Raw genomic sequence first — 20,600 nt, 5'->3', positions numbered from 1 at the left:
CTTTGCCCACATAAAAGTCAACTGGTTCTTGCCCAGGAAGAGCTGGGGTGCTGCTGTTGGTGATAGCTCAGCACTTCCATGGTTGGGCTGCACAAATTCCCAGAAAGCACTGTTACTGCTATGAACTCCTGCTGTGTGCCTGCCATTGGCACCACTGGCTCCAGTGCATCAGGGGTGGTGACAGTGGGACAGGGCCAATGTGGATGGAGCAATAGCACTAAGAAAGGGTTTTTAGGCATGTCCTGGCCCCTACACCCTTGCTCTGGAGCTCCCAGTAAAGCACTTTGCTTGTACTTCGATGAGTGACAAATACTTCTGTATTCATCTCCCTTTCTGTGCAGGATTTTAAAACGTGCTTAATGCCATGTGGAAAACACCCTAACAAGTAATGCTAATTATCGTGTAACACCTGTAGTGTTACTTTGCAGCTGCAAGGGGCAGCAGGCTCCCCTAGGGCCAGCAAGTACCGGACCCATCGTCGCCACGATCCGCTCTCTGTGGATTGCATCCCAAATGTAGTATGGATCACTGGATCCATGTCCCAGTTGCAGGGCTGGGTGGCTGCTGCGAAACCCATGGGATGGATGCAGGACTTACTGCAACTCACCCCGCAAAGGGTAGATGCGTGCCATACCCCAAAATTGGAAGCATCCTGCTGATCATGATGCCAAGAGGAGTGTCGCTGATGCTTCCGCTCCGGCAGAACCGTGGGTGTGTTTACAAACGGCAGCGCTCATGCGATCTGGTTGGTCTCGTTCTGGCGGAGGGTGATTTCATATCAGGAAAACTGGGAGCGGGTGGCTGCGGGGCGGTGCTGGGGCTGCCCGCCCTCCAGGGGTGGTGCTGGGGCGGCGGAGCGGCCCGGAGGAGGAGGAAGATGAGAAGAAGAAGGAAGGATGCTGGTGCTGGTGCTGGTGCTGCTGCTGGCTGTGCCGCCGAGGCAGACGGCAGAGCTGCAGCTGAGGCTGCGGGAACCCATCGGGGCGGTAAGCCCAGCCTTCCTCTCTCTCACACTGGACGCCAGCTTGGCCCGTGACCCGCGCTTTGTTGCCCTGCTCAGGTGAGCCCTGCAGCTGCTCCACTCCTGGGTGAGCGGGTGAGAGGATGCCAGGTGCTGGTGTGTGATGCTGGCAGTGGATGATGCTTCTGGCTGGGACAGAAGCAGGCTGAGCCTTGGTGCTGCTTTGTGGATGCTTAGTGGGACTCTGGGTGCTGTGAGCCCCACTGAATGCCAGAGAGGTTCTGATGCGCGTGGAGGTGAACAAGTAGCTGCTAAAATCAAAGCCTTTTCTGATTGTGAGCAAATCCCAGCTCATGGCTTCCAGGCGACGGGCTGCTGGACTCTTCTTTCAGCTCTATTTCTTTGTTCTCTTCTCTTTTAGATTCAACTTTTTGGTTTTTTTTTTTGTTTGTTTGTTTTTCTCAAAGTCATTTAATTTCTTTCCTTTTCACCCACCCAATCCCAAATTCTAGCCCTGCCCCATTGCTCTGAAACTGTAAGGCAGCATCAGCTTTATCTGAAGGCAGGCAGCTCTGGCTGCCATGATGACATCAGGAAGTGCTTGGTGGCCTCGTATCTGCTGGGTGTCCCCACAGAGTGAGATAGGGCTGCTGCCATCCCAGATAGCACTGGAACTGCATCTGCTTTACTTTGAACACTCGTTCCACACACGCTCTGGTTTTGGTACAAAATCTATCCATTTGGTGGTTTTCCATGGAAAAAGGGAGAAATGGTGTAAAGCCAGCTTGAAGCCCACACTTAGGTGGCTCAGATCCTCTGCTGCAAGGTGTCTCTCTGAATGCTGCTGATGCTTTGTTTCCATGTGGCAGATTACCCTGACATTTAATTTACCTTCCACAGACACCCCAAGCTGCACACACTGGCCAGTGGGCTCTCCCCAGGCTTCCTGAGGTTTGGAGGCACTAGTACAGATTTCCTGATCTTCAATCCCAAACAAGATTCAACTTGGGAAGAGAAAGTCCTATCAGAACTTCAGGCCGAGAGTGGTAAGAGGGATTTGATCCCGTGCTGGGCAGAAATGGATGTCTAGTGCTCAGCCCCACACACACCTCTCCCATTTCTTTGTGATGAGTATGACCCTTTGTGTGTTGCCTGATATGGTGATGGCAGCTTGGTTTCTCCCACCCTTCTTCTGCCCTGCAGATGTGTGCAGATCATGGCCCAGCTCTGCTATGGTTCCAGAGCTGTTGCTCACTCAGTGGCCCCTCCAGGAGAAACTGCTCCTTGCTGAACATTCCTGGAAAAAGCACAAAAACACCACCATTACAAGTAAGTTTTTGATGGATTTTCCCAGTAGGGTTTACAACCAGCAGGTTGCAGTCCACAGTTCCCAGCTCCATGCTGAGACATCAGGATGAAGCCATCTTCTGCTTCATGCAGGAAACACACTGGACATCCTCCACACGTTTGCCAGCTGCTCAGGCTTCCGCCTGGTGTTTGGACTGAATGCACTGCTGCGCAGGGCCGGCCTGCAGTGGGACAGCTCCAACGCCAAGCAGCTGCTGGGCTACTGTGCACAGCGCAGCTACAACATCTCCTGGGAGCTGGGCAATGGTAAGCATTCCCACTTTGGCTGGGGATGAGCCCTGTGCACAGAGCGGTGCTGATGGGCACCTCTTCCCCAGAGCCCAACAGCTTCAGGAAGAAGTCAGGCATCTACATCGATGGCTTCCAGTTGGGACGTGATTTCATCCACCTGCGGCAGCTCCTAAGCCAGCACCCCCTGTACCGACACGCTGAGCTGTATGGCCCCGACGTGGGGCAGCCCCGCAAGCACACCCAGCACCTGCTCAGAAGGTAGACAGGGTGTCCAGGGCCCGTGTGACACCATTGGGAGGGTAGCAATGATGTGATCTGGGAACCACGGCATGCAGGGACATAGGGTGGATGCTGCAGCATGTCACCAGTACCTGCTATAACCCTTGTTTGACTGCAGCTTCCTGAAATCCGGAGGGAAGGCGATTGACTCTGTCACCTGGCACCAGTGAGTACCCTCAGCTGCTATCGCTGCTCTGCTTATTGGCTCTTATTTTTTTTTTTAAGAAATGTCAATTCTCATATGCTAGTGGAAAGGAGGAGGTGAAACAACTCTGTTAGCAGGTCCCAAATGCCTCTGTATTGTGCTTTGCTCTAAATAGCAGAGTATTCAAAGAAGACCCAAAATCTATTCCAGGAGTTGCATAGACATAGCAGCAGGGAATGCGATGTGTGCAAGGTCATTTTGATTACAAAACATGTTTTATCAATAAAAAGAGAAGTGATGTGCAGAGAAGTGAGAGCACAGCAGCTCTCACTTGCAATGCAAGAGCTGCATTGTATCTCTCCCTCTTGCACGGAGAGCTGCGCAGCTTTTTGGCATATGCTGTACTTTGGTGGGGAACAACAGTATCCTTGGTCCACCTGCAGAACATCTCCACCCACAACTGGGGCTTGCACCAAGTCCTCCAGCCACAGAAAGATATGTGACTGGGAAGGGATGTGGCTCAGCACAAACCGCATGGATGCAGCATGGTTGCAAAGACAAGCAGTGGCTCTGTCCATTAGAACAAATGCTCAGCAGCTTCCCAGCTGGTGCAGGGACACTTAGACTGAGCTTGAGTGAGAGCAGGTACCAATGTTGATATTCTTCCTTCATTTCAGCTGTTGGTTTTTTTTGGTTTTTTTTTTTTTTTGCCATTTCCAGCTACTATGTGAATGGCCGAAGTGCAACAAGGGAGGATTTCCTGAGCCCTGATGTGCTGGATTCCTTTGCCACAGCCGTACACGATGTCCTGGAGGTGCCTGCTCTTCTTTAATCCTCCCCATGTGGCTTTGCACAGAGACTGCTCTGCTGTGCAACAATTAATAAGCATCCTCCAAACTCAGCTGCTGCTGACAGTGTAAAAATCCTTAATTTTATCAAAAGTAATAATAAGTGCAATGGGCATAGGTGGTTGCAGTAACTTCAGCAGACAAAACTTGACCTATCTCCTATTTCCTTCCCTCTCCACATAGATTGTGGAAGCAACAGTTCCCGGTAAGAAGATATGGCTGGGTGAGACCAGCTCAGCGTATGGCGGGGGAGCCCCCCAGCTATCCAACACATATGTGGCCGGCTTCATGTGAGTGGCATTGGGAGCACGGGAGCTGCTCTCATGCTGAGCCCCAGTGTGACCTGTGGCTGGTTCCCGGCAGGTGGCTGGACAAGCTGGGGTTGGCAGCTCAACGTGGCATTGATGTGGTGATGAGGCAGGTCTTCTTTGGTGCTGGCAGCTATCACCTGGTGGACAGCAGCTTCAAGCCCTTGCCGGTGCGTACATGACCTGCTGGGAAAAACTATGTCACCAGGCTGCCAAAATCCCTGGGTATTTCTCCCTGATGTTGTGCCCATAAATTGGGCATGGGGTTTTCCTGCATGGAGAATAGTGCGTCTCCTATGGGTTTCCTGCCAGCTCCACAGTGCCCTGCAGAAGGGGCATAGCATTGCCAAAATCCAGGTGACGTGAAAAGCTGTGGGGACAAAAAGTGGAGTTGCTTCAAAAAAATGAGTGCTTGGTGGAGATGAATCCCATTCCCCCAGGACTATTGGCTGTCACTGCTATATAAGAAACTGGTGGGCACCCGGGTACTGGAGGCCAGCGTGGAGCAAGCGGATGCACGGCGCCTGCGGGTCTACCTGCACTGCACCAACCCCCAGCAGTAAGCAGCAATTGCCCACATGGTGGCAACACTATGGCCGTGAAGTCACCCCAGGGCAGCGGCAAAGAGGAAGTGTGTGGGTGTCTGTTGTTTCTACCAAACTCATTATCTCTCTCACACAGCCCCAAATACCGAGAAGGGGATGTAACACTGTTTGCCTTGAACCTCTATAATGTGACCCAGCGCTTGCAACTGCCTAAGCAGTTGTGGAGTAAGAGCGTGGATCAGTACCTGCTGCTGCCTCACGGCAAGGACAGCATCCTGTCCAGGTGAGCCCATACCTCTTCCTTTTGGAGCAAGGACTGAGCAGCGTGTAGGCAGCCTCAGAAACCTTGCTCATTTGGGGGCTGTTTGTTGTGCTGCTCTGGGTGCCCTTGCTCACACCCAGAGCCAGAGATGATGCCTGCAGTATCCCATCATGCCTTGGCAGAGAGGTGCAGCTGAATGGCCGCCTACTGCGGATGGTGGATGATGAGACACTCCCTGCACTGCACGAGATGGCCCTTGCCCCTGGCAGCGTGCTCGGCCTGCCAGCCTTCTCTTACGGTTTCTACGTGATCAGGAACGCTAAGGCTATTGCTTGCATTTGAGCACGCAGAGTAACAGGGCTCACCATGCGGTGCCGCTTGTTTTTGCCAGGTGGGGAGATTGTGGTCACAGGCTGGAGAAAGCCAGGTCACCAGAAAGGCTTTGGCATCCTAAGAGCAATACTTGAGGGGTTTGCATTCCCCCTTCTGGGGAAGCAGCCCATTTGGGACAAAATTGCCTCACAGCAGCTTTTTTCACCTGTATAAGGTGAGTTCCCACCAGTGCAGCTGGTTCTCTTGGAAGTATGCAACTCGCACCACCAGCAGCGCCTTACAATGTTCAGAACACAGCAGGGAGAAAACTAACATGCATCGTACTTCCCTTCTTTGAGCTTTAAAATGATGCTACCGGCTTAGTGTGGTTTCAAGGCAAAGGAGTGGCTTGTAGTTCGCATGAAGGCTTTACAGCGACAAGCAAGTTGATGTTCTTTGGAACTGTGACCAAAAAGGCACAATAAAATTTATATTTTAATGCAGAGTGTGAAAGGAGTGTTTGCCCATGCAGCGTATGTGCCTTGTGTGAAGGCTTATACACCAGGAGGTGATACATATCCAAAACACAGATAGGAAGCGCAACGTTTTTTAACACTGTCCTAGTTCAAAAAGGGAAGTACAAAAGGCATAAAATGAGTGGAAAAATCTCACATTGTCAATATAAAGTTGTTAGTGTATTATTGTTATTACAATAATACAACAATATAAGCTAAAATTTAGACATAAAAGCTGAAGGTTGACTGGTAGCTTCTCTTTAAACCTTTCTAAACAGATTTGTTTCGATGCTTGTGACTTCGATATTGGACTTTAAAAAAGTGATTTATATTAACTTTTGGCAATTTTCCTAGAAACTCTGCCCAGCTGGGGGTGGTTATTACCTGCAGGCAGCAGCGCTGGCTCTGCAGCCTCCACCGTTGTGCTGGAGACTCACATCTGCACATTTACGCCACACCTTGACCTCTGACCACAAACTGCATTCCTACATTCATTTTCATTTCTGACACAGGAAATGGCATTGCTCACACTTGGTTTACTGTAGATCAGTTTATGGAAGGTGGAGTAATATCAGTCACATGAAAATGGGGAAAGGGGAATCTTCTGAGAATGGGGAACAATTTGGCAATTGTGAGAGGAAGATGGCAGTGGGACGTTAAAGACATTAGATAATTCCTTTAACATCTGAAATCTTTCATTCGCTAGATATTGCTTATGAAGGGCTAGGGTACTTTACAAGGAATAGAAATCCACTGATTAAAAAAAACTTTTCTAGCTTGTTTTTCCAAACTTCTTAAATGTAGCCTGCAGAAGCCCTGGAGTTTGCTCATTGCTTATTTCAGAGGATATGACCAGAAACCCTGTCATTGTAACAGCAAATGGAATAAAACTTAACAAGACAGTGAGCTGTGTCTGACAGTACAGGTCAGGATGCAGGATGGTTTCCTCCAGCATAGATAAACAGCAGTGAAGCTTTCCTGGAGGTTTCCTAGGCCTGAATTAAGCCTGGGGTGACTGTTCTTGTCATGAAACATGACTAAAATGGAAAAAAAAGAAATAAAAATTTCTGAGTTTTACTCAGCCAGAGCAGGAGTATCCCTTGCACACTGATTTACAGCTGTGGAGTGCCACTTATCAGAATGGTGAATGGAAACATGTGAAAGTCACTTCGTTATTACAATGGTTTTCTACTTCCTCCTGGCAGTCAGCAATTTGTGGAACTAAAACTGTTTCTCTTGGTTTTTATCCGTGCAACAGCTCACAGCGCTGAAGGAAGTATGATAGGGAAACTGTTTTCTAAGAACCCCTCAATGGTAGCTCAGGAAAGTTTTTATTGCCCACATCACACTCACCAGATTAACTTTTACAGCTCTATCCAAAGCTCACGTCCCCAGTTTATGCTTTATTTGCGATTAAGTAACAGAACCAAGTAGATGAGGCTGCAGATCTGGAAGCCTTTTGCAAAACTGAATGTTTCGTGTTTACGGTCTGGAAAACGGGACATACACTGCTGCGTGGGTACACGTCTTTGCATGCTAGTAACCTGAAGGAAATTGCATGCATTAAACACTTCGGGCAAATTCTGTAGCCAAAGCAGACGGGCTTGTAGTGAGATGCTGCACTATAGTAGTCGAGAGACTAAAACGTGTTGTCACTTGGCTCCTTCAGGCGGAGCAACTGCTGCTCAGAGCCAGTGTCAGGCGAGGTCCCCACACAATCAAGGGCTGCTGGTCGTCTCCTATTGATTGCCAGCTTTCGGTGTCACTCCTGTCACCGAAAAGAGCCAGTAACAGTTGCCAAAAGCCGGTAACACCGGCCAACCGTCCACATGCCACCCCTGCTGTGGCGGCCCCGCGGCGGACAGACGGCACCGCGCATGCGGTGCGCCGCGCCACATCGCCCCGCCGGAAGACGCGGAAGCGCGTCTGGCGACGGCAAGATGGCGGCGCTATTGGCGAGATTCAGCCGGGCTTCCTACCGCTTCCACGCCGCGCGTCCGACCCTGGCCGCCACCGCCGCCCTGCCGCTCCGCTGCCCGGCCGCCCCCCCGGATCCTCCGCGGACCCTCAGTTTCTCGGCGGCCGAGCTGGTGCGGGCCGCGCCGGGTCCGCTGCGGCCCTATCTACACCTGATGCGCCTGCATCAGCCCGCCGGTACGTGCGCGAGGCGGGACTTGCGTCACGTGGTAGCCACGGCGACGCGGCGGCCAATGGAGGGCGGGGGCGCCGTCACCATGGCAACGCGGCGGGCGTAGCAACGCGGGGGGCGCGGGATCCTAAGGATGCAGTAACCATGGCGATTCGCATGGCATCTCCGGCGGTGGCGGGGAGCGCGGTTGCCACGGCGCTGAGGCGTGCCCGATGGAGGCGTGAGCCTGATCGGTGATGCTCTTTTTCTCTCCTTGCCCGTTCTGACCTCATTCTGCCTGCAGGGACGTGGCTGCTGTACCTGCCGTGCACATGGAGCATCGGGCTGGCAGCAGAGCCGGGCTGCCTACCTGACTGGCACATGCTGTCCCTGTTTGGCGCCGGGGCAGTCCTCATGCGTGGGGCTGGCTGCACCATCAATGACCTGTGGGACCGTGACTATGACAAACAGGTGGAGATTTTCCTCCCCCGTCCCTTTTTCCAGCATGCATGCAATTCATTTGTCTGTGTTTCTTCCTAGGGTCGTGGAAATAATTTTGTTTTGTATAATGCTACTGCATAGGACTGCAGCAATCTGCTCAGAGGGTGGTGAGGCCCTGCACTGCTGCCCAGAGAGGCTGTGGATGCCGCATCCTTGCGGGTGCTCGAGGCCTGGTTGGATGGGGCCCTTGGCAGCCTGAGCTGGTGGAGAACAAGCAGCCCACAGCAGGAGTTTGCATTGGGTGGGCTTTAAGGTTCCTTCCAACCCAACCATTTGACAATCCTATGATTGTATGATTCCATCCTTTTAAAAATATATAAGTATTTATTTGATTATCGTTAATTTCCTCTAGAGAATGACTGCTGAGAGAATCATGCCCAAGTATGAACTTATCCTCTCTGCTATGATATGTTTCTTCCTCCCTTTTGTTCACTAGCGAGAAATTAACAAAAGGCAGTGCCAGGTGCTGACATGTACATGCATGGTGGAAGGGAGTATCCTGGTGAAACCTCACTATTGGTTTATTTTCTTCTCTGATCCTAGGTTTGCCCTGTGATTTTGAATATTGGCCACTGTGAGGTTTTCCTTCCAGCACTGTTCTATCTGTCCTACTGGGGAAGTAATGACTCAATAAAGGTTTTGGGGCATCTTTGGCTGGTTTAGGGTTCAGAGATTATTAACAGCTCCATGTGCCAAGAAGATTTCCCAGGGTGTGCAATCAGTATGCTGGACTTGATATTGTAATTCGTATATTTATGCATTAATCTGATGTGGTTAAATGTAAAGGCTCAAATGTTCCCATAGCGGGTCTTTCTTATATACTTCAAAAGGCAGCCTGCAGAACAAACGTGCTGCAGGCTGAGTCAGTAGCAGGATTGGTTTGTGCTGCTAGTCATGGTTTGGGATTTGGTTTTGATATTAGTGATTTTTTGATAGATGTGTATTTTATTTTTTTCTTTAAATGGATCGTGTCATGTCCTAGTTCTGATGTGCAATAGTGTTGGTCACAGCAGTGTAAAGCATGTATTTAAACTGCAAAAACAGTATTTGAAGTTTTTGCAGAAGTTATTTAGGAATAGAGGAAAAACAAATTAAGGGGGTATATTTAAGTTCACATTGTTAAGGCATGTGCAAAACACTTGATACCTATTTAGTATGCTGTAGGAAGTTGGCTTCAAAATATGTTGAGTTGTGTATTAACATGATTCTTTCCATGTTTAGGTTGCAAGGACAGCAGGAAGACCCCTGTCAACTGGAGAAATCTCCACTTTTCAGTCCTTTGTTTTCCTTGGTGGACAGCTCAGCCTGGCTCTCTGTGTGCTCCTGAGTCTGAATTACTACAGGTGGCAGACAAGTTATCTTCTGTTGCTTAGAGTTTCCTTCTTTGTCCTTGTTAAGGATGCAAATTGTGAACAGCAAATGTGCTGGGGTCAGAGGGGTTGAAGTCATGGAAGTAGTTCAGTACTTGTAGTTCAGTAGTTCAGCACGTGCAATGTCTTGGGATCTTTAGACCAGCAAGCAATAAGGTTGCTTTTTACTTTTTACAGTATCATCCTGGGAGCAGCCTCCTTGTCTCTTGTGGTCACCTACCCTCTGATGAAGAGAATAACATATTGGCCCCAGTTAGTTTTGGGTGAGTTGGAAACGTTTTCAGTTCCCTCCTTCTGATCTAGCTTTTGGGGAGTTCCCCCAATTAGTTAGTAATTGAGCTTCAGCAATCTGGTTTTATGCAACTATGTGTTAAAATCAGATTACCTTGCAGACAACGTTCTGCTGTTCCAGAAGCTTCTTAAGCAATGTATAACACATACAGGAGCTGTGTTCTGTCTCATTTTTTTATTCATAAACAGCCCTGTCTTTTGTAGTGTTGAGAAAGAGAATGAATGTTTGGCACTTGAGAAACAGCTCTACTTTAAGGGTTGTCTTTAAACCTTTCTTAAAAATACGTTTGTTCAGGCTTCAGTCTCTACATCAAGTCCTATACTGAAGATGATGACGCTTCCATTTCAGAGTGTGCCACTAACACATCTCCGTGTACCTTGGCCTCTTCACTCCAGCTGCCCTCAGCTTTATCAGCCAGAATTACCTTTTTCAGCCTGGAAGTGCCATGCTTGGCTGCTGTGAACTCTTTTGTAGTCAATTTTACAGACATTGAAGTGCATTGATGTCAGTGCAGTGGAATAATTTTGAGCAAATGCTTCCTTCGGATAACAAAATCAAATTTAAATGGGGGGAGAGTATGTAGCTGTGCATATTTCTCCTTATATCTCCATAGTATTTAATTTCAAATTACGTCTATTACTTAACCTGACTGAAGCTATGAGCTAGAAAATAGAGATACCAGTATTGTAGAAAAAGCTGCAGACACACCATATGCTTGAGCAAATGATAGCGAATTGTATATATGTAATTCAGACTGCTCCTGGCACCTTTTTAACTTTTTTTCCTTTGGTTCTTTTTGTTTTTAGGACTTACGTTTAACTGGGGAGCCCTCCTTGGCTGGTCTGCCATCCAGGGGTCCTGCGACTGGTCCGTGTGCCTGCCCTTATACTTTGCTGGAGTCATGTGGACCCTGGTCTATGACACCATATATGCTCACCAGGTAGAGCAGCAGTGATAAACTTTACAGCTGTGTGTGTGTTTGTTTGCTTAATATACAGCCTTGGTTTCAAGTCGTTATGCTAACCTGCTGCGATTCTTCACCCTTAGATGACCACCAAAGGAAGCCCAGCCCTTGGACCTTTTATTGCTTTTTGCTAATGTTTTACATAGCAGACAAAAAGTGGGAAGTGTAAAGTGATTTTCATGCCCCCATGTCTGCACTGCATAAATAAATGTGCAGCTGGTATTAGCTATTGGCTGCTTCCCCAGCTCTAAGGACCTACCTTTTAATTGGGATTTTAATTTGGGGACCTACAAATTCACTTAAATAGGGTTCCTATTAACAACAGCTGGAGGCTTTAGAAAGGCTCCCCATTTTACTTTTCTTATGAAGTGGCAGTTAGATTATAGATGTTCTATTAATTGACCCTTTCATTCTAGGATAAGAGGGACGACATCATTATTGGTGTTAAGTCCACAGCATTGAAATTCAAGGAAGATACAAAACAATGGCTCAGCGGCTTCAGCACAGCAATGGTCTCGGGTTTGTGTGTGGCAGGAATGAACTGTGACCAGACTTTCCCCTATTACTCAGCAGTGGCTGCTGTAGGTGCTCACCTAGCACATCAGGTTAGATGGATTCGTTTCTACTTTCTGTTCATAGATGTTCTTGATAAGGAATCAGAGTGCTTTTCAACCTCTGGCAATTTATCAAGTACATAAAAAACAATCGTCTTGTAAATACCTGTGTAAAAATAATTTAAATCTTTTGACAAAAGCTTGCTTCTCATAAGTAACTTTTACAGACCTCTCTTTTGAAGAGACCTGCAGTGGTCCATAGGCTGTAGAGCACTCATTTTCAATCTGTTTCTAATAATTTCTGCCTCACCTTAAGCTGTGATGTCTTCCTGCTTCTGATAGCAGCTGCAGTTAGATCTACCTCAGTATCATGTATCTACGGTTTTCTCCTCACTACCTTCAGTAGCAAATGTCAATACTATAATTTCTTGATATCTGACAGTTCTAATTCACTGTTGTTTTTATAGCAGAAAAATAGTAAAGTTCTTGTACTTGCACAGGGTTACAAATTTTAATGTATATCAGGAAAAAAAAAAAAGAAAATTGAGCCTGCCCATGAAGGAGGCAGATAGGATCTTGTTATCCAAATGACTGCATTCTCCAGTCTTGTGGCAAGTTAGTCCTTAGGAAAAGTAATTGCTGGCCTTTGCAGGTGAGTGGTAGTAACATAGCAGTAATACTGTCAACAATCTGAGAGGGGAAGAATGGAATTAATATGAAACTTGCTGTTTTAGGGCCCATTATATGTAAGTGACTCTTTAGCAGGAAAGTTCATGCAGCTCATAGGTACTAAACATATTTGTGGGTTATAAAACTCCTGCAATACTGTGGTCTGTTACCTGTCAGCAACTGATTTCTGTAGGTATTGTGGAAATTCATGGAGGAAAGCATTCCACTTTTCACTACAGAGTGGCCTCACATTGCTAGTTGTGGCACAAGTGAAAATTACCTTCCTGCAGAGTGGATTTTATTGGTGAAGGTGCAGGATGTAAGGGGCGAAGACAATAGCTAAGCCATACAAGCATGCCACAAAGTAGCTTTTCATCATAGAATGGCCTGGGTTGAAAAGAACCACAATGATCATCGAATTTCACCCCCCCTGCCATGGACAGGGTCGCCAACCACCAGACCAGGCTGCTCAGACCCACATCCAGCCTGGCCTTGAATGCCTCCAGGGACGGGGCATCCACAACCTCCTTGGGCAACCTGTTCCAGTGTGTCACCACCCCCTGAGTTAAAGACTTCCTCCTAATATCAAACCTTCCCTCAGTTTAGAACTGTTCCCCCTTGTCCTATCACTATCCACCCTTGTAAACAGCCATTCCCCCTCCTGTTTATATGCTCCCTTCAAGTACTGAAAGGCCACAATGAGGTCTCCCTGGAGCCTTCTCTTTCCAAGCTAAACAAGCCCAGTTCCCTCAACCTTTCTTTGTAGGAGAGGTGCTCCAGCCCTCTGATCATCTTAGTAGCCCTCCTAAGGACTATTCTAATATTAGTTCTGCCTAAATTTTCACGTTGTTCAAGACTTCCAAACGCTTGCCTAACAGAGTTTAAAGAGCCTAATAAGCCATGTAAGGGACAGGTTTTCCTTAAGTTACTGAATTTGTGCTTGAGAGAGGAGTTTGGGTCACGCTATTATCAAATTTCTGCGCTGCTGAAGAAGACCGAGATGTCTAATTTGCATTGTGTTTCTGAAGGTACATCTTACAGCTTGGCTGCTGTTGGGTTTCACTTAGCCTTCTTGTGTTTTCATTTCTCTGTGCTCAATGTGCTGACAGGCTTTAAAGGTGTGAATAACATGGGATTCAGAGGTGCAGGCAGCATTTCAGATAGTTTGATGAGAACCTCATCTCTGCCCAAGTGCAGACAGCAGAGGAATGGGTTTGCTAGGGAGGCTTTTATTTCTTTCAGTTGGATGTGCTCTCTCGTGACTTCTTGGGTAGTGCAGGAGTGAATTGCAGGACTTGAGGTTTTGGGAGGTGTCTCTATGGAATGCTTTCACTTTTGTTGTTTAAGCTTTACCCTCATCATTCCTCCTGAAAAACTTCTGTATCAAGTTTCATTTCTAGCTCTTGTTTTTCAGTAACTTTGCTCTTGCTGCACTGTGTGGTTTTTTTCATCTCAAGCTGTGAACAGCTGCCAAGCTGCGCAAGTCTTGCTGCGAGCAGGTGTCCTAGTTCCTCTTTGCAAGGGGGATGTAGGTAAAAAGTGAGAAGCAGCTAAGCATTAGCCAGTTGTAGCATCTGGTGTGGCTGGGCAGGACAGGCAGGACAGGCACTCCACAGCTTTCCCTCTCCTACCTTGTTTCTACCATAGCACAGGGTGTGAGCAGGGAAACGGAAGGTGCAGGAATGTACTTTTGCTGTTTTCCTTCTTAAAGTTTCTGTTGAAGAATTAGCTTCCTTCCTGCTGAGGAAAATCTCCGAAGGCTTCTTTACCCGCTCAGACATTTTTACAGATTTTATTATCAAACTGCACACAGGCGTATCTAGACTGCTTGTACTGTGATTCATTGAGAGAGTCCAGGAGTCAGGTCCAAGTAATCCCATCCTCTGCAAGCACAGAGCATTCCTGTTTCTTTTGGGGTTCAGGGTAGGTTTAGAACCTGAGAGGTTTTGAGTTTATGGATCTTCCTGTGACTCTGATATGTCAAATCTTTGTATGTCAATATAATGCTAATGGTGGGATGTTTATACTGTGCTTTTGCAGATTTACACTTTGGATATAGATAAGCCTGAAGACTGTTGGAAGAAATTCGCTTCAAATCGTACTGTAGGAGTTCTGCTCTTCATAGGGATCGTGCTTGGAAATCTCTGGAAAACGAAAAACTCCAGAACTGTAGAAGAGCCTTTAGAAAGCAGGTAGTTGAAATTATTATAGATACTGATGTTTTAATCTGGCTAAAATTAACATAAGATGCCATCCTCTTAGATGGAGTGGAGCATTTTTAACTCCAAATTATTTCTGGTTCTATTTATTTATAAAAATCTGATGGACTTTTTTTCCTAAAAACAAATAAAACCAACAAAACACAACAAAACCAAGCACATGAAACCATCTTACAATGTAAGCTGTGACTACTCTTGAATGACTTCAACCTCCCTAGTAGTGAGGCTGTTCAGTTCGTCCTATGTAATACAAGGGCCTGCTCTCCAGACTACGAGCCCAGCAGTTTGTACAGAACAAGACTGATGTCTCAGTGGCAGAACATGGGAAAATGCAAAGCAATTCCAGTATGTAAATAAAATCTGTCTGTATGTGTTTGGTGTTAAGGTTTATTTCACAAGAATTTACATCCCAAGTTGGAGCTTGTTGTGTAAAGTATTTTAGAGTAATTTTTGTTCAGAACACTGCATACAGCCCTAGGCCTCTAGCACAAGAAGGATGCAGAACTATTGAGCAGGTCCAGAGAAGGGCTATGAAGATGCTCAGAGGGCTGGAGCACCTCTCCTACGAAGAAAGGTTGAGAGAATTGTGTTTGTTTAGCTTTAAAAGCTCCGGGAAGACTTCTTTGTGGTCTTCTCCAGTAATTGACAAGAAGTTTATAAGCTGGAAGGAAACAAAATTTTTTACACAGTCCTATAATGACAGTAGAAGGGAGAATGGGCGTTAAAATGGGGGAAAGATTTGGGTTAGATGTTAGCAAGAAATTATTTACTTAGAGGGTAGTGAGGCCCTTGCACTGCTGCCTAGGATGCCCCATCCCTGGAAGTGCTCAAGGTCAGGTTGGACAGGGCCCTGGGCAGCCTGAGCCGGTGAGGGCAACCAGCCCACAGCAGGAGGTTGGGGTGGGTAGGCTTTAAGGTTCCCTTCCAATCCAACCATTCTGTGATTCCATGATTTGAATGTGGACTACCAACTTAACAATCAGCAGCTAACACCAGCCAAGTGTACATAAGTAGTGGTTGGCACTAAGCTACCGACTCAACTTGAGAATTGAATCTTATTTCCTCCTTTTAATTCCAGTTGTTTACCTTCTGCTTTCTTGTATTTCTACACTTGAGAAAGGAACTTATTTGTAGGAGGTGGCCTGTGAAAAGTGAGAATAGCAACAGCAGGTTAAAACTACAGGGCTCCAAACTGTTCCTAGGTTTCCACTGCTTTATGGTTGGCTGGCTATGCAGTTGGCATGCTGGCTGCCCTTTTCTTTGTCTACCAGCGCCTGCACTGTGGGACTTGCTGTGGAGAGCACAACGGACACACCTGTTCCAGGAACCTAAAATGCCAGAGCTGACCTCTGTTCACCTGCTGGTGGGTGGTGCACATGCACTTGTCTACCCTGGTATCTTAGTTTTAGCTGAGAAGGAATTGTTTTTCCTCACTGTCTGGTATGATGCTGTGTTTGGTTCTAGGAGAAAAGCAGTGTTGATAACACACTGATAATAGTTAATATGTAAATGTAGTAAATGTTAATAGTTGCTGCTAAGCAGTGCTGTATAGAGCCAAGGCCATTCACAGCAAAGAGCCCTGGGAGGGAACAGAATTAGGACAGCTGACTTAAACTAGCTAAAGGGATACTCCATAGCATGTGACATCACATGGAAGGAGAGTTTTGAAAGAGGCAAGCGGGGCACTGGTGAGCAACTGCTTTTGCATCACTTGTTAATGCATTCACATATACATACACCCACTCATAAGCATTATCCTTTTCCTTTATCTTAAGTAGTTTATCTCAACACACAAGTTCTACTTTGTTTTCCCCAGTTTTCTCCCCCACCTCACTGGGAAGGGATGAGCCAACGACTAAACCACACAGGTAAAACCACCTGCCAGGTTAAACCACAACATCTGGTGACATCAAGTACCTTCTGAACAAATCACAACAGGTTGTTTGGCCTGACTGCACCAAAAGTTGGAAGAAGTGAGAAGTTCAGGAACCACAACTGTGTCAGCTGAGGGGAGCTTTCTTGATCCTTGATACGGGCTGGTTTAGCAATAGGGAGCAGTAGATTAGTTTAGCAAAAGGGAATTGATGTGTGCTAGTTGCAAAACTTTCAAGGTTAGCTTTCGCTTGGTATGGGAACAGTCTTGTTTTTCTGAACAATCCCCCTTCACTGAAGCACTGAACTCAGAATAGATTACTTTTGTCTTCTTCTACCTGGACCACCAGGTGCAAAGAGTTTTTCTTGGGTTTCATTTAAATTGGTTTAAGTGGTAGTGCACTGAGATAGTTGCTCATTATGGCATAACAAGCAATGGGAATTTGCCAAATTGGGGAAAATAGCTGTGGGACAACCAAATGGTACTGTGATAAAGCTGAAAATGAAATAGAGAAGTAGTAGTAAGCGGTCTACAACTATCGTAGGCCCCGACTTGTGCATGTCTCCAGAGGGACATCTGCATATATTAATGACTTATTGGAAAAATAATCAATATGTATGCAAATGCACTGCATATGTATGTCTTAACTGTTTAAATACATAACCTGAAATCCAAGAGTGCATGCTTGATTTGTCAAGCTGCCTGGTACATATTGCAAGGAATAAGGGAATGCTGCTTTCCAACACCACATTGGAGTTAGAAAGTTTTCTTCCCAGATTTTTCCAATGACATCCTTACCTAGGAATTCTAAAGTAGATTTTCCAGTTGTAAAAATGAAATACAGTAAGTTTCTAAACAATTATGTGACAAATCTGCAGGTTTTAGAGTGTCATCTGAAACATAGGAATAAACTCTAATTCCAATGGAATGTTAGAAGGCAGGCGTTCTTTATTCAGTGTGCCAGGCATCTTGGACCAAGCCAAGTGCACACCCACAGAGTCAGAGATATGCTTTATTCACGTGAGAGATGCATATTCATTATATTCCTGAGAAGCAGTTTACATTTTTTGGGAACTCATTAATATGTACTACTGTTGTTCAGGCATGCATGATAGAGCCCTCTGATAGTCCATGATAGCCATTTTTCCCATCTATTATATTCTTCCTCTTTCCTGACATTTGACTGCTTTTTTTTTTTTTTGTTAAGTTGGTAGTTCCCATAGCTTGCCTTGCTACAATGAAAGACTATTTGTTCCCAGTTTTGCTAACGTAGCATTAAACAATTAGCTTATAAAGTCCTTGTACATACTAAGTAGATAACAAAGAAATAAACAGAACCTGTACCAAGCAGACAAAGCAAGCATTGTGCATCCAAGGCAAGGAGCCAACACCCATCTCCACCAGGGAACACAGTAAAAACTTTGTTGAGTTAACCTATATCAAGAAAGAGAACTGAATACATTCAACTTCCTATTGAACTTTCATTAGGAAGCACTTATGGGGTAATACAAGAACACAGTAATGTAATTCTGTACAATCAATGAATATACAGATGTTATAGTGTACCAAAGAGCTTAGCTACATAGTTATTACACCAAAGCAGAAAAGAGAGGACACTTACCCATATCCTGGCCTCACCTGTAAAACTCCAGCAGCATAAATCTCCAGAAGAGATCCTTCCCCCACAGGGTAGTCAGCTCTTAAATGACTCTGGGAGAGGTGGAGCCAGGCTTCCGGCAGCACAGGTGAATTGCCTTCACCTGTGCTCCCCTGGCTGACTCTTTTCTCACCTCAGGCGATCAATCAGAGGTTCAGGCCATGATTCAGCACACAAATTCATATTTTTAAGTAAGTGTCTTAATGTTTCTAACAGTACCTTAGGAATTATGGTAAAAGTTACTCATTGGTTTCTTACATATTAACATGTCTTTAAGCCACTTAGGTTTGAGAAAAGTTCACATTCTGTAGCACCTATGGAAGTCTCGTGCTCCTCCTGCAGCAGCAGGGGTGCCCTGGGGCTAGTGGGTGCAGCTCTGCCCATGGCGCGGCTTGGAGGTGGATGGTCTTTAAGGTTCCTTCCACCCCATGCCTCGATGTGTTTCTGTGCTTACCTCAAACACACACAAAATGGCAGTGGAGAGTGGGTTTCACAGTGCCTTTCTTTTTCAGGATGTTGATGGTAAGGAAAAACAGCACCTCTGCCCACCAAATGTCTGTATGCACAGGGCTGGCAAAGGAAACCTGTCCAGATACCACAAAGTATAAAAGCAAAGTGTAAAAATATGGCTAACACTGCAAGGTGAAGGAAAACAAAGTAATGCCCAAAGCTGTGTGTGCCTCTGTGTATGTTTGCGCACAGCAGGGCACAAATCCTCTCAGGGTGAGGACTCGTGCTTACAGGTGGGAGAAGAGGTGATGTTTAGAAACAGTCCCTGCTTGGATGCTGTGTCTCTTCAAGGCTGTGCTGCACCTCACTCAGCACAGACAGCACTTTGTTACTGCAGAGCTTGGTGGGACCACGAGCAGAAGGAAAGCACGAGTGTCCGCACAGTAGTGGAAAATAGGTGTCTGGTGAGCGACTGATGGGGGCAAAGCTTCTTCGAAGTGCCTCCAACAAATCTCACCCCGGATGCAGGGAGCAGATAACAGCATGAGTCCTGCCCGTCCTGCTGCCTGAAGGCACCCTGGGTCTCTGGGGGAAGAGGTGGATGCAAGACAGGGTGCCTGGCTTTAGGTGGAGCAGCAGCTATGGTTTCACACAGGAAGGGCCTGGCCCCGCTGCCATCACGTCCCACTGCTCTGAGCACTGCTGCCAGAAGTGTTGCCTTTGCCCCACTGTGCCCTGCTGTCCTCCACAGGTTAGTAGCATGGTGCTGCCGCATGCTCCCCAGCCTGGAAGGAGTCGGATAGCAAGGGAAAATTATGTGTATGAATGTACATGTGTATTGATTTAAAGAAATTGACGAGTAGGAACTTAACAGCAAAGTTAGTTACCATTAAGCAAGGTATTCTTTATTGGCAGCGCTGGGGTAGCATCAAGATAACTCTCCAAAAATGCTTCCCCAGTTGATTGTCCATAAGCAGGTTATATTTTCCCATGTATTACGTACGTAATAGGATGAGAGAGAATTGCACCAGGGGAGATTCAGGTTGGACATTAGGAAATGCTACTTCTCTGCAAGAATGGTCAGGCTGCCCAGAGAGGTGGTGGAATCACCAACCATGAAGGTGTCCAAGGAACATTTAGATGTTGTACTGAGGGACATGGTTTAATGAGAACTATTGGTGGTGATAGGTAGACAGTGGGACTGGATGATCTTGTAGGTCTTTTCCAACCTTGTCAATTCTATGGTATTCACTGCATTCCCAAATTCTTAGCCTATCTACCCCGAATGATTGCCTAACAGATACACCCTTATGTAGCAATCTTCGATGTCATCTAGTGTACTTCCAGCGTTGTAATGGTTCATTGTTAGTCCTTGGGGTCGTTTACTTCCTCCCAACACTCTTTTTGTCCCAAAGATTGCTGTGGAATGCCAGAGCAATTGGAATAGTCTCTGCACGCACAGATAAGGAAGACAAAGGGAAACTTCTCGCTGTTCACCACGTCATTCCATTGTTTCTTTTGCCTTGTTAAAGTAGACCTGCCTTACAACGTCTTCCCATCTAAAATACTAAATCACAACTATCAACCACAACATCTAAGGACTACTGCAGTATTGCAAGGAAGCATTAACAGAATATTTTGTGTAATTACTTCTTCAAATCACTATTTTCCTACTTTCCCCTGCACAGCGAATGGCTTAATGCAAAATGTTTGCCACGTCCTACTTGGGGAACGAGGGACGCCGTTAAAAAGTTGCTTTACGGGCAGGCTGCTCCTTGCTTGCAGCTTCGTCCCGTTGCTGCAGGTGTCGGGGCTCCACGTTCAGGGTCGGCAGCACCGCGGCTGACTATCGGTTTCTGTTCTGGGCTCTGAGTCTACGCGCGGGACAGGGAGGAGCTCTGCATTCATTGGGGGAGAAACAAATTTGTTGCAAAACGCCCGCTGCCTGGCATCACTTTCCTCCTCGTCTCCGTCGGTGCACCGAGGTGAGTGCAGCCCCGAGGAGCGGCTCCCGGCGCCTCCAAACGCTACGTGCCCCAGCACGGTGCCAGCAGCTCTGCTTGGCACACCTGGGGCTCGGACGCGGGGCTTCTGCGAGAACGAGCCCTCCTGACTGCTGCCCCCTCCTTTCGCAGCCTGGCTCTCGACG

The 20,600-nt window shown here is 46.8% G+C and overlaps 2 protein-coding genes across 2 annotated transcripts; both read left to right on the top strand.

Moving 5' to 3' along the window:
* Positions 1–896: 896 nt before the first annotated feature.
* HPSE (heparanase) lies at positions 897–5,289 on the top strand (the record flags this gene model as incomplete). Its single annotated transcript, XM_079534091.1, has 12 exons — positions 897–1,060; positions 1,862–2,007; positions 2,165–2,290; positions 2,402–2,575; positions 2,647–2,818; positions 2,958–3,005; positions 3,705–3,798; positions 4,016–4,122; positions 4,196–4,310; positions 4,581–4,699; positions 4,822–4,968; positions 5,130–5,289. 12 exons carry the CDS (start codon positions 897–899, stop codon positions 5,287–5,289), a joined length of 1,572 nt encoding a protein of 523 aa, XP_079390217.1.
* Positions 5,290–7,714: 2,425 nt separating this feature from the next.
* COQ2 (coenzyme Q2, polyprenyltransferase) lies at positions 7,715–14,315 on the top strand (the record flags this gene model as incomplete). Its single annotated transcript, XM_079534225.1, has 8 exons — positions 7,715–7,928; positions 8,207–8,373; positions 9,625–9,746; positions 9,951–10,036; positions 10,872–11,005; positions 11,446–11,634; positions 12,318–12,369; positions 14,293–14,315. The coding sequence occupies 8 exons, from the start codon at positions 7,715–7,717 to the stop codon at positions 14,313–14,315; spliced, it is 987 nt and encodes a 328-aa protein (XP_079390351.1).
* Between the last annotated feature and the right edge of the window lie 6,285 nt (positions 14,316–20,600).

Source organism: Tetrao urogallus (genome assembly GCF_951394365.1).
Source record: "Tetrao urogallus genome assembly, chromosome: 4".
Classification (NCBI taxonomy): domain Eukaryota; kingdom Metazoa; phylum Chordata; class Aves; order Galliformes; family Phasianidae; genus Tetrao; species Tetrao urogallus.
The sequence above is the reverse complement of the archived record's forward strand: the minus strand, read 5'-3'. Positions and strand labels throughout refer to the sequence as shown.